At 63.2% G+C, this 19169-nt stretch overlaps 2 protein-coding genes across 3 annotated transcripts in view; one reads left to right on the top strand and one right to left on the bottom strand.

The window, feature by feature from the left end:
* The window catches only part of TNXB (tenascin XB), a 63709-nt gene extending 48692 nt beyond the window's left edge, over nucleotides 1-15017 (top strand). For both annotated transcript variants that reach the window (XM_079780641.1, XM_079780642.1), the window contains 19 exons: nucleotides 3766-4062; nucleotides 4280-4603; nucleotides 6569-6901; nucleotides 7120-7431; nucleotides 7936-8223; nucleotides 9335-9610; nucleotides 10846-11169; nucleotides 11419-11754; nucleotides 11895-12017; nucleotides 12136-12279; nucleotides 12431-12550; nucleotides 12661-12804; nucleotides 12884-13014; nucleotides 13140-13272; nucleotides 13366-13517; nucleotides 13600-13696; nucleotides 13785-13946; nucleotides 14332-14495; nucleotides 14749-15017. In XM_079780641.1, the coding sequence (XP_079636767.1) occupies nucleotides 3766-4062; nucleotides 4280-4603; nucleotides 6569-6901; nucleotides 7120-7431; nucleotides 7936-8223; nucleotides 9335-9610; nucleotides 10846-11169; nucleotides 11419-11754; nucleotides 11895-12017; nucleotides 12136-12279; nucleotides 12431-12550; nucleotides 12661-12804; nucleotides 12884-13014; nucleotides 13140-13272; nucleotides 13366-13517; nucleotides 13600-13696; nucleotides 13785-13946; nucleotides 14332-14495; nucleotides 14749-14850 (3962 nt within the window). In that variant the 3' untranslated portion in view covers nucleotides 14851-15017. The remainder of the gene's footprint in view (nucleotides 1-3765; nucleotides 4063-4279; nucleotides 4604-6568; nucleotides 6902-7119; nucleotides 7432-7935; nucleotides 8224-9334; nucleotides 9611-10845; nucleotides 11170-11418; nucleotides 11755-11894; nucleotides 12018-12135; nucleotides 12280-12430; nucleotides 12551-12660; nucleotides 12805-12883; nucleotides 13015-13139; nucleotides 13273-13365; nucleotides 13518-13599; nucleotides 13697-13784; nucleotides 13947-14331; nucleotides 14496-14748) is intronic.
* Nucleotides 15018-15045: 28 nt separating this feature from the next.
* CYP21A2 (cytochrome P450 family 21 subfamily A member 2) lies at nucleotides 15046-17339 on the bottom strand (the record flags this gene model as incomplete). Its single annotated transcript, XM_079779690.1, has 10 exons — nucleotides 17130-17339; nucleotides 16963-17052; nucleotides 16723-16877; nucleotides 16553-16648; nucleotides 16370-16471; nucleotides 16192-16278; nucleotides 15896-16096; nucleotides 15591-15769; nucleotides 15415-15518; nucleotides 15046-15311 (listed from the first exon to the last, which is right to left on the bottom strand). Exons 1-10 carry the CDS (start codon nucleotides 17326-17328, stop codon nucleotides 15046-15048), a joined length of 1479 nt encoding a protein of 492 aa, XP_079635816.1. The 5' UTR covers nucleotides 17329-17339.
* Between the last annotated feature and the right edge of the window lie 1830 nt (nucleotides 17340-19169).

Consider the following 19169-nt stretch of genomic DNA (forward strand, 5'->3'; position numbering starts at 1 on the left):
AAAAAAAAAAAACTAAAAAAAATCAATGATACCAAGAGCTGGTTCTTTGAAAGGATAAACAACATTGATGAATCATTAGCCAAACTCATCAAGAAATTCAGGCCTGTGGACTGAAGGGTCCCAGGTTCAATTCCAGTCAAGGGCACATGCCTGGATTGCGGGCTTGATCCCCCATTGGGGGGAGGGGGAGCGTGCAGGAGGCAGCTGATCAATGACTCTTTCTCATCATTGATGTTTCTACCTCTCTCTTCCTCTCTGAAATCAATAAAAAAATATTTTTTAAAAAAGAAACAAAGAGAGAGGACCCAAATAAAATCAGAAACGAAAGTGGCGAATTAACCACTGACACCACATAAATACAAAGGATTGTAAGAAAATACCATGAACAACTATATATGCCAACAAGCTGGACAATGTGGATGAAGTGGACAGATTCCTAGAAAAATACAGTCTTCCAAAACTGAATCAGAAAGAATCAGAAAACCTGAATAGGCCAATAACAACTGAGGAAATAGAAGCAGTAATTTAAAAACTCCCAGCAAACAAAAGCCCAGGTCCAGACGGCTTCACAGGGGAGTTTTACCAAACCTTCAAAGAACAACTAACACCTATTCTCCTCAAACTATTCCAAAACATCCAAGAGGAAGGAACACTTCCAAGCTCTTTTTATGAGGCCAGCATTATCCTAATTCTAAAACCAGGTAAAGACACTACAAAGACAGAGAATTACAGGCCAATATCCCTGATGAACATAGATGCTAAAATCCTCAACAAAATATTAGCAAATTGGGTCCAGCAATATATTAAAAAGATCATACACCATGACCAAGTGGAAATTCTTCCAGGGATGCAAGGCTGGTACAATATTTGCAAATCAATAAACATGATAGATCACATAAAAAATTGAAAGACAAAAATCACATGATCATATCAATAGACGCAGAAAGAGCATTGGACAAAATCCAACACCCATTTTGATAAAAACTCTCAACAAAGTGGGAATGATAAAGGCCGTATATGACAAACCTATAGCGAACATCATACTCAATGGACAAAAACTAAAACCACTTCCCCTAAGAACAGGGACAAGACAGGGATGTCTGTTTTCACCACTCTTATTCAACATAGTACTGGAATTCCTAGCCACAGTGATCAGACAAGAAGAAGAAATAAAAGGCATCCAATTGGAAAAGAGGAACTAAAACTGTCACTATTCGCAGATCACATGATATTATACATAGAAAACTCTAAAGCCTCCACCAAAAAACTCCTAGATTTAATAAATGAATTTGGCAATGTAGCAGGATACAAAGTCAACACCCAAAAATCAATGGCTATACACCAATAATGAATTCCCAGAAAGAGAAACTAAACAAACTATCCCATTTACCATTGCAACAAAAAAATTAAGATACTTAGGAATAAACTGAACCAAGGAGGTAAAAGACTTGTACTCAGAAAATGATAGGAATTTGAAAAAAGAGATAGAAGAAGATATAAACAAGTGAAAGAATATACCGTGTTTATGGATTGTTAGAAGTAACATCATTAAAATGCCCATGCTACCCAAGGCAATCTACAGATTCAATGCAATCCCTATTAAAATACCAACAGCATATTACACAGATCTAGAAAAAATACTCCAAAAATTTATATGGAACCTAAAAAGACCCCAAATAGCTGCAGCAATCTTTTTTTAAAAATATATTTTTAATTGATTTTTTACAGAGAGGAAGGGAGAGGGATAGAGAGTTAGAAACATCGATGAGAGAGAAACATCGATCAGCTGCCTCCTGCACACCCGCCACCGGGGATGTGCCCGCAACCAAGGTACATGCCCTTGACCGGGATCGAACCTGGGACCCTTCAGTCCGCAGGCTGACGCTCTATCCACTGAGCCAAACCGGTAAGGGCGCCGTAGCAATCTTGAGAAAGCAGAACGAAATTGGAGGAATTGCTATCCAGATCTCAAGTTATACCACAAAGCCCCGTAATCAAGACAGCCTGGTACTGGCACAAGAACAGGCCTGTAGACCAATGGAACAGAACAGAGACCCCAGAAATAGACCCAAGCCATTATGATCAATTAATATTTGACAAAGGAGGCAAGAGCATACAATGGAGTCAAGACAGTCTCTTCAATAAATGGTGTTGGGAAAATTGGACAGATACATGCAAAAAAAATGAAACTAGATCACCAACTTACACCATACACAAGAATAAACTAAAAATGGATACAGGACTTAAACATAAGACAGGAAACCATAAAAATACTAGAAGAAATCATAGGTAGCAAAATCTCAGACATCGCTTGTAGCAATATGTTTATAGATACATCTCCTGGGGCAAAGGAAACTAAAGAGAAAATAAACAAATGGGACTACATCAAAATAAAAAGCTTCTGCACAGCAAAAGAAACCATCAACAAAACAAAAAGAAAACCCACTGCATGGGAGAATATATTTGGCAATGATACATCTGATAAAGGGTTAATGTCCAAAATATATAAGGAACTCATACAACTTAACAAAAGGAAGGCAAACAATGCAATTAAAAAATGGCAAAGGACCTGAACAGACACTTCTCCAAAGTGGACATACAGATGGTCAAGAGACATATGAAAAGATGCTCACAGTCCCTGATCACCAGGGACATGCAAATCAAAATGACAATGAGGTATCACCTCACTCCTGTCAGAATGGCTACCATCAACAAATCAATAAATGACAAGTGCTGGCGAGGATGTGGAGAAAAGGGAACCCTCGTACTGCTGGTGGGAATGCAGACTGGTGCAGCCACTGAGGAAAATATTATGGAGTTTCCTCAAAAAATTAAATATGGAACTGCCATTTGACATAGGAATATAATCTAAGAAACCCGAAACACCAATCAGAAAGAATATATGCACCCCTATGTTCACAGCAGCACAACTTACAATAGTTAAGATCTGGAAACAGCCCACGTGCCCATCAGCAGATGAGTGGATAAAAAGCTGTGGTACATTTACACCATGGAATACTATGCAGCAGTAAAAAACAGGGATCTCTTACCCTTTGAGACAGCATGGAGGGACCTAGAGAGTATCATGCTAAGTGAAATAAGCCAGTCAGAGAAAGACAAGTATCACATGATCTCACTCATATGTGGAATCTAAGGAACAAAATAAACTGATGAATGGAGTGGATCCAGAGGCATGGAAGCCTGGAACAGAGTGTGGAATCTCAGAGGGAAGGCGGGGGAGGGTGGGTGGGTGGGAGGTAATCAACCAAAGAACTTGTGTGCATATATGCATGGTCCATGGGCACGGACAGTAGGGTGGTGAGGGCCTGGGGGGGGGGGGAGCGAGGGCAGGCTGGAGGGGGTCAATGAGGGGAAAAGGGGACATATATAATACTTTCAATAATAAAGAATTATTTTTAAAAATAATATTTTTTTTAAAAAAGAAGGTAGGTTCCAGTTGGGAGGATTGAAACTTTAAATAGGTGGGGGATGCGAGGGAGGTCCTGAAGAGAAAGTGACCTTTGAACAGGACTTAGAGGAGCGTCGACATGAGCCGTGAAGGCATCTGGGGAAGGAGCCTGTGCGCGGAGGGAACAGGCCACGAGGCAGGAGGTGGCCGGTCGGACGGCCGTGGGGAAAGACTTGGGTGATCTAACCAGAAAGGGGTCTTGTCGGGCCAGAGCCGCCCCCTTCTGGTCTGACCAGGAGGGTGGGGGTCTCAGCAGCTCTTCCAGCAACAGGAGAGCTTGTTTGCCTCTCTTCCAGCCCCCGAAGCGGAGCCCCCTGCCGGGCCCCCCGTCAAGCCTCGCCTGGGGGAGCTGACGGTGACGGGGTCCTCCCCGGACTCGCTGAGCCTCTCCTGGACCGTCCCCGAGGGCCAGTTTGACCACTTCCTGGTCCAGTACAAGAACGGGGACGGGCAGCCCAAGGCGGTGCGGGTGCCGGGGCACGAGGACGGGGTCACCATCTCGGGCCTGGAGCCGGACCACAAGTACAAGATGCACCTGTACGGCTTCCACGACGGCCAGCGCCAGGGCCCCGCCTCTGCCACCGGGGTGACGGGTGAGTGGGTGGTGGGCCCCCGGGGAGCCTGCAGGGGGTCACACTCGTGATGGCTGAGTGGGTGCAGGGGCCCCTCTGCTCCAGGCTGAGCCGTGGCGCCCTTGGTGCCTCCCCTGGGCTCCCTGCAGTGAGCGGGGCCGGTCGTGACCAGGGCTGGGGAGAAGACCGGGCATCTCCATGGAGCCTGCCTCACCCTCCCTGTGTCTGTCCTTCTCAGCTGCAGAGGAGGAGACCTCCAGCCCCACAGAACCCAGCACAGAGGCCCCAGAGCCCCCCCAGGAGCCCCTGCTGGGGGAGCTGACGGTGACGGGGTCCTCCCCGGACTCGCTGAGCCTGTCCTGGACCGTCCCCCGGGGCCACTTCGATGCCTTCACCGTCCAGTACAAGGACAGGGACGGGCGGCCCCAGGTGGTGCGTGTCGGGGGTGAGGAGAGCGAGGTCACCGTGCGGGGCCTGGAGCCGGGGCGCAAGTACAAGATGCACCTGTACGGCCTGCACGGGGGGCGGCGCGTGGGCCCCGCGTCCACCCTGGGCCTGACCGGTGAGTGGGAGGGGGCCAGGGCGGGGAGGAGGGCCCTGGGAGACTCCCCCTTTGGCACCATCTTCGTGGAAATACCAGTGCCCCCCGCCCCCCGCAGGCTCCGCCGCTGGCCTGGGGTCCTGGTGGAGGGCGGTGCCTGCGGCAGGTGGGCTGGGGCTGCAGAGTGGCTTCCCCCGCAGGGGCCTCGGCAGCTGATGCTGGTCTCCACCCGCTCTGGCCGCACCTCACAGCCCAGGGGTCGGACACTTTCTGAGAACTCGTGGGAGGGAGTCCCACCCGTGTCCCTGGTCCTTCCCGCCCGCTCGGCCTCGCTGGCGACTGGAGGCCCTGACAGGCGTGGAGGTGCTCAGAGAGCGGCCTCTAGCCGCAGCGCCCACCTCACGTTCAGACCTCACCAGACTTAGGGCTGTGGGGGTCAGCCAACATGGGGAGCCCTGGGCCTAGCCGCGGGAGTTCACGGGTCGACCTTGAACTTGACAGAGAGACAAGGCCTTATCCTAATGGGGCTCCCGGTCGTGGGAAGACAGGCTGTGAACCGACAGAACAGGCAATGGGGGGGGGGGGGGGGGGGGGATATGACAGGAAGTCCTGGGCAGGCCAGGCCCGGGCTCGAGGCCTAGGCAGCCGTCCAGCTCCCCCGGGACAGCTGAGGCTGCGGTCAGGCCGGCGTCGGCATGGTGACAGCACGATAGGACCGAGAGTGTGTCACATCCACGGTGGCACGGCTGGTGCAGAGGCTGGGGACGGGGAGCACGGGGGCACCGGGAGGGTCTGGGTGAAGTGCTCCGAGTGGGGGACAGTCCGGAGAAGGGGTGCAGAGGTAGGCAGCTCGGGCAGCAGGGCTCCTCCGGGCACACAGAGGCTTGTAAGTCAGACCGACTCCATCGCCGTGCGTTTCCGGTCCCATTCTGGACCTGCGCAGAGGGATGGGAGGGAGGCGGGGACAGCAGGGGGAGGGGGGAGCACAGGGGAGAGGTGGGGGTGGCCCAGGCCAGGATGTTGGGGCTGCAGGTGTGTGGGTGGGGAGATGGGAGAGAAGTTCAGAGAGAGTGAGGCCCGGGGGCAGCTGAGGACTGAGGAGGGAGCAGGGCCAGGGAGACTGCAGGTTTCTGGTCGGGTCTGAGCTGTTTGGGAGCAAGTCCTGAGCCAAAGCGAGTGAGATGCCGCCCAGCCCCAGTGGAGGGAGCCCAGGGCACAGGGACCACGGGGCCTCTGTTCAGAGGAGAGCAGAGCCTGTGCTGAGGGGGGTCTCAAGGGTGCTGCTGGGTGTGGGGGAGGCAGGTGCTGGAGTGGGGTCCCAGGGATGCTGCTGGGTGTGGGGGAGGCAGTGCTGGAGTGGGGTCCCAGGGGTGCTGGTGGGGTGAGGGAGGCAGATGCTGGAGTGGGGATCCCAGGGGTGCTGCTGGGTGTGGGGGAGGCAGGTGCTGGAGTGGGGTCCCAGGGGTGCTGCTGGGTGTGGGGGAGGCAGTGCTGGAGTGGGGTCCCAGGGGTGCTGGTGGGGTGAGGGAGGCAGATGCTGGAGTGGGGATCCCAGGAGTGCTGCTGGGGTCGGGGAGGTGGGTGCTGGAGGAGGGGGTCACAGGGGTGCTGGTGGGGTGGGGGAGGCGGGTGCTAGATGAGGGGGTCCCAGGGGTGCTGCTGGGGTGAGGGAGGCGGGTGCTAGATGAGGGGGTCACAGGGATGCTGCTGGGGTGGGGGAGGCGGGTGCTGCATGAGGGGGTCACAGGGGTGCTGGTGGGGTGGGGGAGGCGGGTGCTGGATGAGGGGGTCACAGGGGTGCTGGTGGGGGGGAGTTGGGGGAGGAAGGCTGACTGTGAGGGGTTGAAGGAGACATTAGAGGGACCAGAAAGAATTGGAGTTAGAGCCACTGTGGATGGCAGATTCTGTTCCTTTCTATCTTATTTTTCAATGGATCCTCCGCTGAGGGCTGAGGAGACCTCACCTGTCCCCCATGTCTCCATCCAGCTAGTCCAGCTCCCGACTACGAAGCTGTGACCACCCAAGTCCCACCCACCACGACCCCCGAGCCTCCCGTCAAGCCTCGCCTGGGGGAGCTGACGGTGACGGGATCCTCCCCGGACTCGCTGAGCCTCTCCTGGACCGTCCCCGAGGGCCAGTTTGACCACTTCCTGGTCCAGTACAAGAACGGGGACGGGCAGCCCAAGGCGGTGCGGGTGCCGGGGCACGAGGACGGGGTCACCATCTCGGGCCTGGAGCCGGACCACAAGTACAAGATGCACCTGTACGGCTTCCACGACGGCCAGCGCCAGGGCCCCGCCTCTGCCACCGGGGTGACGGGTGAGTGGGTGGTGGGCCCCCGGGGAGCCTGCAGGGGGTCACACTCGTGATGGCTGAGTGGGTGCAGGGGCCCCTCTGCTCCAGGCTGAGCCGTGGCGCCCTTGGTGCCTCCCCTGGGCTCCCTGCAGTGAGCGGGGCCCGGTCGTGCCCAGGGCTGGGGAGAAGACCGGGCATCTCCATGGAGCCTGCCTCACCCTCCCTGTGTCTGTCCTTCTCAGCTGCAGAGGAGGAGACCCCCAGCCCCACAGAACCCAGCACGGAGGCCCCAGAGCCCCTGCTGGGGGAGCTGACGGTGACGGGGTCCTCCCCGGACTCACTGAGCCTGTCCTGGACCGTCCCCCGGGGCCACTTCGACGCCTTCACCGTCCAGTACAAGGACAGGGACGGGCGGCCCCAGGTGGTGCGTGTCGGGGGTGAGGAGAGCGAGGTCACCGTGCGGGGCCTGGAGCCGGGGCGCAAGTACAAGATGCACCTGTACGGCCTGCACGGGGGGCGGCGCGTGGGCCCCGCGTCCACCCTGGGCCTGACCGGTGAGTGGGGCGGGCGGCAGTCGCTCTGCTCCTCTCGGCCCCCCTCCTCACCCAGGGCCGGGCCCTCTCCTTTCCCCACGGCGCCCCCGGCCCTGTCCTCGGATGTGCGAGGATGGTGGCGACTGTTGTCAGTAGGTCAGTGTCCTGGACCCCGGCCTCATCCAGTAGCTTTGTTCCTTCCCTGGGTGGGAGCCTCTGGCTGCTGCTGTGTTGCTGGGCGGCCTCCCCAGCCCCTGGCTGGGCCGCGTGGTGGCCCCGGGTGGGTGGAGCCAGGCCGTGTGTCTGCGTTGGGCCCGGCTCCTGCTCTGAATGCCCTGGCCCTGTGTGAGCAGAGGTGCTCCCTCCGCAGCCGTCCGTCCCCACAGGGGGCTGCCGGGGAGCGGCACCTGCCCTGCCTGGGCCCCGTGATCTCCTGAGAGCAGTTTGCTCCAATGTTTGCTTCGTAGCCAGAAAGGACCCCTGTCTCGGGCCACTGAACCCTGAGCCTCCTCTGCTCTGTTCCAGCCGCCCTGCCCTCGGAGCCCCCGGTGGCACCCCGCCTGGAGGGGCTGGCTGTGGCCTCCGTGACCTCGGACTCGGTGCACCTGTCCTGGACGGCGGCCCAGGGCACTTTCGACTCCTTCCTGGTCCAGTACAGGGACGCGCAGGGGCAGCCCCAGGCAGTGCCCGTGGGCGGAGACCTCCGGGAGGTCACCGTCTCGAGCCTGGCCCCGGCCCGCAAGTACAAGTTCCTCCTCTTCGGAGTGCAGGATGGGAAAAGGCACGGCCCACTCTCTGCGGACGCTAAGACCCGTGAGTGCCGGCCAAAGGCCACCTTGGCCCTGGAGCCTGTGGCCGTCCTTCGCCCCCTTGTGGCAACAGTGGGAAGGTCATGTTCTGTGCTCCACACTGCTGACCTTGGGGCCTGCAGACCCACGTCTTTATGGGTCCTGTGAAATCCAGTCCTGCGCTCCCTGTCCCTCACCCCATCCTTCTCCCTGTCATCTTATCCCGAGGGGCACCCGCTTCTTCCCTGGCGCCTCTTTTTTAAAAATATATTTTTATTGCCCCAGCTGGTTTGCTCAGTGGCTAGAGCAGTGATTGGCAAACTCATTAGTCAACAGAGCCAATATCAACAGTACAACGATTGAAATTTCTTTTTATATATATATATATATTTTTTATTGATTTTTTACAGAGAGAAAGAGAGAGGGATAGAGAGTTAGAAACATCGATGAGAGAGAAACATCGATCAGCTGCCTCCTGCACGCCCCCTACTGGGGATGTGCCCGCAACCAAGGTACATGCCCTTGACCGGAATCGAACCCAGGACCTTTCAGTCCGCAGGCCGACGCTCTATCCACTGAGCCAAACCGGTTTCGGCTGAAATTTCTTTTGAGAGCCAAGTTTTTTAAACTTAAACTCTATAGGTAGGTACATTGTTATTAACTTAATTAGGGTACTCCTAAGCTGGCCTTTGCTAAAAACTCAAGGGGCCAAAGAGCCGCATGTGGCTCGCGAGCCACAGTTTGCTGACCACTGGGCTAGAGCGTCGGTCTGAGGACTGAATGGTCGTGGTTTGATTCTGGTCAGGGCACATGCCCGGGTTGCAAGGTCCATCCCCAGTGTTTTTATTGATTTTAGAAAGAGAGGAAGGGCGAGGGAGAGAGAGATAGAAACATCGATGATGAGAGAGAAACATCAACCGGCTGCCTCCTGCATGCCCCCCACTGGGGATGGAGCCCGCAGCCCGGGCCTGTGCCCTGGCCGGGATCGAACCGGTGACCTTCTGGTGCGTGCTGGCTGGGCTTCCCGGCTGCTCTTGTCCCGCCTCTGCTTCCCCTTCCTGACTCGTGGCCCGAGGAAGCTCTGTCTGCTTCGGTCACCTTTTCTGTCCTTCTCCACGCACCTCTCTCCTTTCCAGTTCCAGACACAAAACCGCCGCGCCTGGGGGAGCTGACAGTGACCGGTGTGACGCCCGACTCTGTGGGCCTCTCGTGGACGGTCCCCCAGGGCAAATTCGACTCCTTCGTGGTCCAGTACAAGGACAGACACGGGCGGCCCCGGGCGGTGCCTGTGGCCGCAGACCAGCGCGAGGCCACCGTCGGCGGCCTGGAGCCCCACAGGAAGTACAGGTTCCTGCTCTATGGGCTGGCAGGCGGGAAGCAGCTGGGCCCCGTCTCTGCTGAGGGCACCACAGGTGAGCCCAGCCCTGCTCCCACCTTCCCCAGAGCTGGCGCGGGCGCGGCAGCCACAGCACCGAAAGCACACTCCCGGGCCCTGCCCTGCCGGCCTGCTCTGCGCACCGGGCGCGCGTCGCCCAGTCCCCGCTGGCGATGCGGTTAGAGCCCGGCCGCAGGCCCGCAGACCTGTGTTCACATCCCAGTGCCCGCTGCGTGGCCCTGGGCAGGCCGCCCCCCGCCCTGTCTCCGCACCCGCACAGAGGTTATGAACAAGCTCCTGGAGCTCAGGAAGCGCCGCATCCCCCCCTCTGCCCAGCCCGGGAGCAAGGGGTGGGCGGACGGGAGCGGCTGGTGCCACAGGGAGGGGCGGAGGGGGTCTCTGACCCTCACCCACTCCCAGGACCACAAGCCACAGACAAGGGTGGGGTGCGTGGCCAGTTGGGGCCAGGGGCTCTCGGACTCCGTGATTCTCTTCGCTGGACCGTCCCAAGGGCACTGGAGACAGACTTCTCCCCGAACCCTGCCCGCACCCAACGCGGGAGGTCTCCCGGCTCTGCCCCGGCTCCTCCCGCCCCTCCTCCCAGCTGTGCGGCCAGGGGTGCGCAGGGATGGGAAGTGGGTGGGTCTGGGCCCGCCTCCTGCAGCGTGGTCTGTCCCCTCGGGCGCTGTCCTTGGCGCCACGCTTCAGGGACCCTTTCCCAGACCCCCACGCCCCGGAAGTTGCCAGGGCTGAGGTGTAGGCAGCTCTGAGAATGGCCCCTCTCCCCGTAGCCCCCCTGGAGCAGCAGCAGCCCCCAGGCTTGCCCCTTCTTCACCAGCCACCTCCACCCCCGGGCCCTCAGCACAGAGTGGGGGTGGGGGAGACACGGGTGGAGGCGGTCGGCAGCTCCAATTCAGACCTGGCGAAGGAGCCCACAGAGCAGCCGTGGCCACAGTGCTGGTGCCCAGGGAGACCAGGGTGGCAGGCCTCTCGGCCAGAGCAGGGATGTGGCAGATTCCAGAGAAGAAAGATGCTGGAAGGGCCTCAGGCCCTCCCTCCCCCCACCTGGCTTCCATGCCAGGTCCCCCCTCAGCCCTGGGCCACTCAGGAGCCGATGCAATGGAGTCGGGAGGGCCTGCTGTGTGCACACACACACACACACACACACACACACACACGCGCGCGCACGAGACGTGCACACACTCGAATGCACTCACATGCACACAGACATGCTCCTACACACACAGCTTCTCCCCTGGGCTTCTCCCCCAGCCCCGGAAGAGGACACACCCGCCCCCTGGCAAGCTGCCACAGCGGCCCCCGAGACCCCTGGAGGGCCCCGCCTGGGGGAGCTGGCCGTGACCGACAGCACCCCGGACTCCCTGCGCCTCGCATGGACGGTGGCCCGGGGCCCCTTCGACTCCTTCGTGGTGCAGTATTGGGACGCCGACAGGCAGCCCCAGGCCTTGCTCGTGGGCGGGGACCAGGACGAGGTGCGCGTGTCAGGCCTGGAGCCCAGCACCCCCTACACGTTCTTCCTCTACGGCCTCCACCAAGGGAAGCGCCTGGGGCCCGTCTCCGCGGAGGGCACCACAGGTAGCACCAGGCGGCGGGGGGGGGGGGGGGGGGGGGGGGTGCCCAGAGTGCCGAGCAGGGAAAGAACATGAGGGGGGCCGTCGGGAGGAAGCGCTGGGCAAGCAGCCCTGGCTCTGCACGTGCTGGGGACCCAGCCCCTCCTCAGCGCCATCTGCAGAGGAGGGACTGGGCCGGGGTGGCAGGGGGACCTGCCCCAAGTCTCCCAGCCGGCACGCTTCTGCCTCAACCTCCTCCCACCGCCCCGTGCAGGGCCGGCTCCTGCCGGGCGGACGCCGGGGGGGCCAGGGCCCCGGCTGTCCCAGCTGTCCGTGACGGACGTGACCACCAGCTCCATGCGGCTCAGCTGGGAGGCCCCCCCTGGGGCCTTCGACTCCTTCCTGCTCCGCTACGGGGTCCCAGCGGCCAGCACGCTGGAGCCGCACCCGCGCCCCCTGCTGCAGCGGGAGGTGACGGTGCCGGGGACGCGGCTCTCGGCCGTGCTCCGGGACCTGCGCCCCGGGACGCTGTACAGCCTCACGCTGTACGGGCTGCGCGGGCCCCACCAGGCCGACAGCGTGCAGGGCACTGCCCGAACCCTCAGCCCAGGTGAGCCCGGCGGGCTGGCGCGCAGGGCTGCGGAGTGCGGGCCCTGCTTGGCGTCCGCGGGCCCAGGGCGGGAGGGGGCTCCCGAACAGGAGCCCCGCCCCGCGTCCTCACCCCCACTACTCGGCACACCTCTCCCTCAGTTCTGGAGAGCCCCCGGGACCTACAGTTCAGCGAAATTGGGGAGACCTCAGTCAAGGTCAGCTGGACGCCCCCACCGTCCAGAGCCGACAGCTTCAAAGTGTCCTACCAGCTGGTGGACGGAGGTGACCCCCTTTGCCCATGTCCTCACTGGTCTCGTGTCCCCTGCGCCCTCCACTCTGCCCCCCCCCCCCCGCAGCCCTCCTGGCTTCCCCGCAGCTCCCGAGCCCACTGTGTTTCCAGGGGAGCCCCGGAGCGTGCAGGTGGGCGGCGGAGCCCGGACCCAGCAGCTCGGGGGGCTGGTCCCAGGCGCGCACTATGAGGTGACCGTGGTGTCCGTCCGAGGCTTCGAAGAGAGCGAGCCGCTTACCGGCTTCCTCACCACGGGTGAGAGGCGGGGCGGCGGGGCGGGGCGGGAGGCCACGGCGGGAGAGGGCTGAGTGGCCAGAGAGGGAGGGGTGTCGGAGGGTCCAGTCGTGGACCAGAGGCCCGGCAGGGTTTGGGAAGGAAGGTCCGCCCTGAGCCTCCCTCCCCCCAGTTCCAGACGGCCCCACCCAGCTGCGTGCGCTGAACCTGACGGAGGGAAGCGCCCGGCTGCACTGGAAGCCGCCCCGGGCTCCGGTGGACACCTACGCCCTCAGGGTCACAGCCCCCGGCGGTGAGCGGCGCCGGCTCCCGGGGGGGGGGGGGGGACGAGGGCGGGGAGGATGAGCGGAGGCGGCCTGGGCTGCGGCAGGGCAGCCTCTGATGCCCCCCTCCCATGTCCAGCCCCCCCTCTACAGGCCTCGGCCCCGGGCAGCGCTGTGGACTACCCCCTGCAGGGCCTGGAGCTCCACACCAACTACACAGCCACCGTGCATGGCCTTCGGGGCCCCAACCTCACCTCTGCAGCCAGCATCACTTTCACCACAGGTACCTCCTGTGAGGGGTGGGGCGGGGAGGGCGGGCGCAAAGGGCCTCCTCTCCATCTTCTCTTCCCATCCCCTGCCAGGTTTGGAGGGCCCCCGGGACTTGGAGGCCAAAGAAGTGACCCCCCGCACGGCCCTGCTTACTTGGACTGAGCCCCAAGTCCTGCCCACTGGCTACCTGCTCACCTACGACACCCCTGATGGACAGACCCAGGTGCCCACCCCTGCCCACTGGCCACGCCCCTCCCTGGTTCCATTCCAGGGGCTGCCTCTGCCCCCCCCCCCCCCCCCGTGGGGCTCCGCCTCCGTGTCCCCGACCTGCCTTTCTCTGTCCCACAGGAGATCCTGCTCCCAGGAAGCGCCACCTCTCACCAGCTCCTGGGCCTCTTTCCCTCCACCACCTACAGAGCCTGGCTCCGGGCCGTGTGGGGCGAGGGCCTCACACCGCCCATGTCCACCTCCTTCACCACTGGTGCCTGGGGCGGGGCCTGGGGCCGGGGCTGCGTGGGCAGCAGGGGTCTAGGGTTTGGAAGCAGGACTGACCCTCCCTGCGCCCCTCCCCCAGGTGGACTGCAGGTCCCCTTCCCCCGGGACTGTGGGGAGGAGATGCAGAACGGGGCGGGCACCTCCAGAACCACCACCATCTTCATCAATGGAGACCGAGCGCGCCCGCTGGACGTGTTTTGTGACATGGAGACGGACGGGGGCGGCTGGCTGGTGGGTGCAGCCGAAGCTGGGCCGGCCGGGGCGGGCGGGCTGCTGCCCAGGGCTCACAGCTGAGGTGCCACCTGCTTCCCAGGTGTTCCAGCGCCGCATGGACGGACGCACGGACTTCTGGAGAGACTGGGAGGACTACGCCCATGGTTTTGGGAACATCTCCGGGGAGTTCTGGCTGGGTCAGTGCCCCACAGGGATGGGGGGACGGGGAAGGGACGGTGCCCGGTGCACAGCAGAGCCCCGGTGAGAGCAGGGTCCCGCCCCCAGGCAACGAGGCCCTGCACAGCCTGACGAGCGCCGGGGACTACTCCATGCGTGTGGACCTGCGGGCCGGGGGCGAGGTGGCGTTCGCCCAGTACGACTCCTTCCGGGTAAACTCGGCTGCTGACTACTACCGCCTCCACCTGGAGGGCTACCACGGCACGGCAGGTGAGGGCCGGGCCTGGGCGCGGGGCAGGTGAGGGCAGCAGGTGAGGGCCGGGCCTGGGCGCGGGGCAGGTGAGGGGCGGCCTGGGCGCGGGGCAGGTGAGGGCCTGGGGGCGGGGCAGGTGAGGGGCGGCCTGGGCGCGGGGCAGGTGAGGGCCTGGGCGCGGGGCAGGTGAGGGCCTGGGCGCGGGGCAGGTGAGGGCCTGGGCGCGGGGCAGGTGAGGGCCTGGGCGCGGGGCAGGTGAGGGGCGGCCTGGGCGCAGGGCAGGTGAGGGCCAGCCTGGGGGCGGGGCAGGTGAGGGCCGGGCCTGGGGCGGGGCAGGTGAGGGCCGGCCTGGGCGCGGGCGGTGCGGGGGAGGCCCTCACTGGGCACCTTGCCCACCCGCAGGGGACTCCATGAGCTACCACAGTGGCAGTGTCTTCTCTGCCCGAGACCGAGACCCCAACAACTTGCTCATCTCCTGCGCCGTCTCCTACCGAGGGGCCTGGTGGTACAGGAACTGCCACTATGCCAACCTCAACGGGCTCTACGGGAGCACAGTGGACCACCAGGTGCGCTGCTGCCTGGCTGACCGCAGGGCGGGCGGGTGACTGAGGGCCCCCCCGCCCCGCCCCGCCTCCTCCGTGGGGGGAACAGCGCCCTCGCGTGCTTTGGGGAGGAGGTGGTTTATTGGTGGGAGGACCAGCTCTGCTGTGGGGTGGGAGGCAGCGGGGAGGGCCGGCGGTTGAGTGGTTTCTGGGAACCAGGGCGCGGGGCGGGGGGAGCAGCGGATGGGGGTGTGCTCTGACCCCACCTCCCTCCCAGGGAGTGAGCTGGTACCACTGGAAGGGCTTCGAGTTCTCGGTGCCCTTCACGGAGATGAAGCTGCGACCCAGAGGCTACCGGGCGCCCGCCGGGGGAGGCTGAGCAGCTCCCCTCTCCGCAGCCAGGCGTGCCCGCCGAGCACTGAGGGGCCGCGAGGAGAGCCAGGGCCCGCCACCGCCCGCCCAGAGGAGGCTTCCTCCACCGCGCTCTCACAGCACTTTGTTTACAGGGGGGTGGGGGTGTACAGAAGCAATAAAAGGAGAAACTGAGGCACGAGCTTGGCACGCCTCCTGCCCGTCACTGGCCGGGGCCCGGGCCCTGGGCGTCCGCTCCCCTGGGCTGCAGCCACACCTGGAAAGGCTGCACCGTGAGGTTGACGCCGCCGTGGGGCGGGGGCTGCAGGGAGGGCAGGGCGCCGGCGGGCGGCAGCAGCGTGAAGGCCTGCAGCAGGCGCCTCAGCACCACGAACAGCTCCAGGCGCGCCAGCGGCTCGCCCAGGCACACCCGCGCCCCACAGCCAAAGGCCAGCGCGCCGGGGCTCCCGCCCGGGGCCAGGAAGCGGTCTGCGGGGCGGGGAGGCGGGGGAGAGGGAGGACAGACCCGGTCAGCAGCGGGCACCGGCCCGCACACTCCCGCCCACGGGCGCCCGCCCCACACCACACGCACCAGGCCAGAACTCGTGTGGCCGCTCCCAGACCGTCTCGTCCAGGTGGGCACCTTGGAGGTTGGGGATGACAACCGTGCCCTCGGGGATGTCGTAGCCGGAGATGCTGGGGGCAGGGTGGAGTCAGAGGCCCGCCAGGACCCGCCTGCCATCCGCGCACCCACCTCTCGGGCGTCACCTGCTGGGCCGCGTGGTGCGGTGCGGCAGGGCCAGGGGCACGACGGGCCGCAGGCGCAGCACCTCCGCGATGGTGGCGTTGAGCAGGGGCAGCCGCGCGCGGTCCTTGTAGGGGACTCGGGAGCGCCAGGCCCCGGGGCCCAGCTCGCGGTCCAACTCCTCCTGCAGGCGCCTCTGGACCTGGGAAATGGGGCCAGCCTAGTGCGGGCCAGCCTGCCCTGGAGCCCCCGCGGGCGCCTTTGTGCCCGTTCGGAGGCAGCCCGGCCCGGCCAGCACCGCCTGCACCCGGTGGAGGGAGGGGCGCACCTCAGGGTGGTGAAGCAGAAACGCCACAGCCCAGGACAGGGTGGTCGAGGTGGTCTCGGTGCCGCCGATGAAAAGGTCCACCACGGACATGTGCACGTGCCCCTCGAGGAGCTGCCCGGAGCCCCGCTCGGCCGGCGGCTTCCCCACCCCCTGCAGCATGTAGTCCGTGGCGTCCCGCCAGCGGCCGGCCACCATGCTCTCCTGGGGAGGGAGGCCCCTGAGCGCCCGGCTGCCGAGAGCCGCCTGCTCTGGGCAGCCCCACGCCCGGGCTCTGGCCGGCCGCGCACGGTGCCCACCTTGTGCCGCCTCAGCTGCCCCTCCACCAGGCGGTCCCTGTTCTCCATGGCCTGCTGCAGCCGCCGGAGGCCGGGGCTGGGGAAGAACTGGGCAGGGAGCAGGAGAGAGTGGCTGCGGGAAGGACGCCCGCCCCCCGCCCCCCGCCCCCCGCCGGGCCGGGCCCGGCCCCCGCCTCACCCTGAGAAAGGGAAGGATGTCCAAAATGTGGATGGACCAGTGGTCCCAGGTCCTCATCAAGTCCTGCACACAGTCGTGAAGGGCACGCACCACGGCGTCCTCCTGCGGGGGCGGGGCGTGCAGCCAGGTGAGGGCGCGGAGGGCGGAGGCTGGGCGGGGCCCGCGTGAGGTGAGGGCCTTTACCTGGTCCCCAAAGGTGAGGTGACAGATGATGCTGCAGGTGAGGAGAGAGAACTCCTCCTGGATGGCCACCGGGGCGCCAGCCCGGGCCCGCAGGCGCTGTGGAGGAAGCGCGGGCTGCAGGGCGGCTGTGGGGAGGGGGGGGGGCAGCGGGACTGTGGGGGGCGGCCTACCTCACAGAACCCCTGGGTCAGCTGCTCCACCAGGGGCTCCACGGAGCCGCGCATGCCCAGCAGCAGGGCGGAGCGCGTGAGCTTCTTGTGCGCCTTCCAGAGCGGGGAGTAGTCCCCCAGGGAGAGGTCCTGGTTGTGCCGGGACACCAGTTGGTCTGCGAGTCGGGGTGGGGTCAGGGGGGCCAGGAAGCACGGCCTGCCTTCCCCGCCGGCCCCAGCCCGCTTCTGCCCACCCCTTACAGGATGGTATCTGGGGTCTGCCGGCAAAGTCCACCCACTTCTTGACCATGGCCTCCTCAATGGTCTTCTTAGAGTTCAGCACCACCACATCTGGGGAGCGCAACGCGAGGTCAGCAGGGAGTCCCCTGCCCCTCCGTGGTGGGCAGGCAGGCGGGAGGGGCGCTCACCTTGCAGCCCGAGGCGGAGCCTGTACACAGGCCCGAGGGTCTGAGCCAGGCGCAGCAGGTGGGTGGGGAGGTTGGGCTGCAGCAGGTGCAGGAAGCCAGGGGCAAGAGGCGGGAGGTGGAGGCTCCTGCGCTGCCACCGGCCCCAGAGCAGGCGGGCGCCGGCCAGCGCGGTCAGCAGCAGCAGGCCGAGGAGCAGCATGGCTGGAGGCCCGGCCGAGCCCGGCGGCACTTATAGCTCTGGGCCCCCCATACATCTTGCTGCCGGGGCTGCTCTGGGGCCCTTGACTCCTTGCCTCGCCCCGGCCACGGGCCCGCCCACAGGATGGCACATTCTTGGGAGGGCAGCAGGCCCGTTGGCCTTGGGGAGTCCATATTTCAAAGAACCGGCCTTTCTCTGGTGATCCATCAAGAAGAGCGGAAGGAGAGCGCGACCCTGACCTTGCACAGGCAGCATCAGCCTCCGGCCCACACCGGCCACTCCACTCGGGAGAGTGGCCCGCTCTGGCCCCGCCCTCTCCCTCTGCCGATGCTGCAGAGTCTGTCTCTCCGGGAAATGGCGTCCCGGCCTCACATGCCCCAGGACCCTCTGGAAACAAGATGAGCTGAGCGGTCTGTGTGCTGCTCTCCCCGTGCACAGGCGGGAGACCACGTGGCGGGTTTGCTGGGTTCCCGCGTTAGTCCGTGTGATTGTTATCATTGCCCCATTTCACTCTCAAAAGTTGAAGACGAAGAACTGTATGGTCCCCAATTTGGAGCTCTTACCATGTGCCTGATGCTTTTTGGTTGCAAGAAAGAGACCAACTTGAGGAACTTAAGCCAAAAATAGGAACTGCTTTATAAATGCCAGGGGTAGCTCAGGCCCTGAGGGCAGGAGCCAGGGCAGGGAGAGCGAGGCCCTGGGGACGGCCCCTCGTCCTCCTCCTGCTCTGCGGCCCGCGGCACCTGCTCCCAGGCCGGCCGAACAGGACTGCCTTTGGGGTCAGAGTTCACAGGTTAAGGTCCAGCCAAGGGCACTGGGCTTCCCAGCACAACTCAACGCGCCCCCCGTGCCCCCAAAGTCCCCAGGAAGGAGCTCAATAGCCACAGCTGGGGTCAGGGGCCACCTCATCCTGGGAGCAGGGGCCATAAGAGGGTCCCCCTGGACCAAGTAGGACTATCAGGGACCAATTTTAGGGATGAGGTGTCGGTTGGGGGACTCAGAGGAGAGGCCCTGCCAAAGAGGAGGGCATGGCTCAGGGAGAGGGTAGGCCTCCTGGGGTTAAAGGTTAGAGGTGACCCGAGGCCCACGCCATCCCGATTCCTCAGCCCTGGCTCCAAACTGACCCCAGCACCAGGGTGGAGGGTCCCCCCGCTCAGAGCTGTGCCGAGCACAGGCTGTGCGGCTGAGAGCCTGGGTTGAGGTCCCAGCTGTCCCACCCACTGGCCTGGAGAATTAACTGCGGGTCCCGGTGGCAGAGCCGGTGGGAGACATGGGCCGGGGCTGCTGGGGTGGGCAGCAAACGGGCCCACAGCTGCAGCTGAACCCCCGGCTCTCACCCATGGGCTTATGCCGTCAGCATGGGGACGGCTGCGGGAAGCGAGGCCTGATGGGCAAGCCTGGGGCACACACCACAGCCTGGGCGGCCTCTGGAGTGCTGGGAAGGCCAGGACTTTAAGTCGCACGGAATCGGGGGTGGGAGGGGGTGACCCAGAGGGCGGGCAAACAGCCCCATCTCTCCCACCGCCCACCAAATCCGAATCCCGCCTCCTGCGCCCCACGCCGGGCCCTGCCCTGCTCCCTGCCTGGCCTTTCATACCCTTTCTCCTGCCTCAACCCCTCGTCGAGCCTCGCTCTCTTCCCAAGTCCTCGGCCTTCAGAGCCTCTTAGATGTCACCTCCTCCGGCCGCCCTCCCACCCCTCCCCCAGGCGAGGTCAGATGCCCCACCCTCCCCACAGGACCGCATGCCCAGCAGCACTCCTCGGGGACGGGACTGCACGCGGGGCCTGAAGAGAGGCGCCCCGTTTCTGTTGGCTGAATGGCAGGCTGCGGGATGTCAGCA

Source organism: Cnephaeus nilssonii (assembly GCF_951640355.1).
Source record: "Cnephaeus nilssonii genome assembly, chromosome: 9".
NCBI classification, from domain to species: domain Eukaryota; kingdom Metazoa; phylum Chordata; class Mammalia; order Chiroptera; family Vespertilionidae; genus Cnephaeus; species Cnephaeus nilssonii.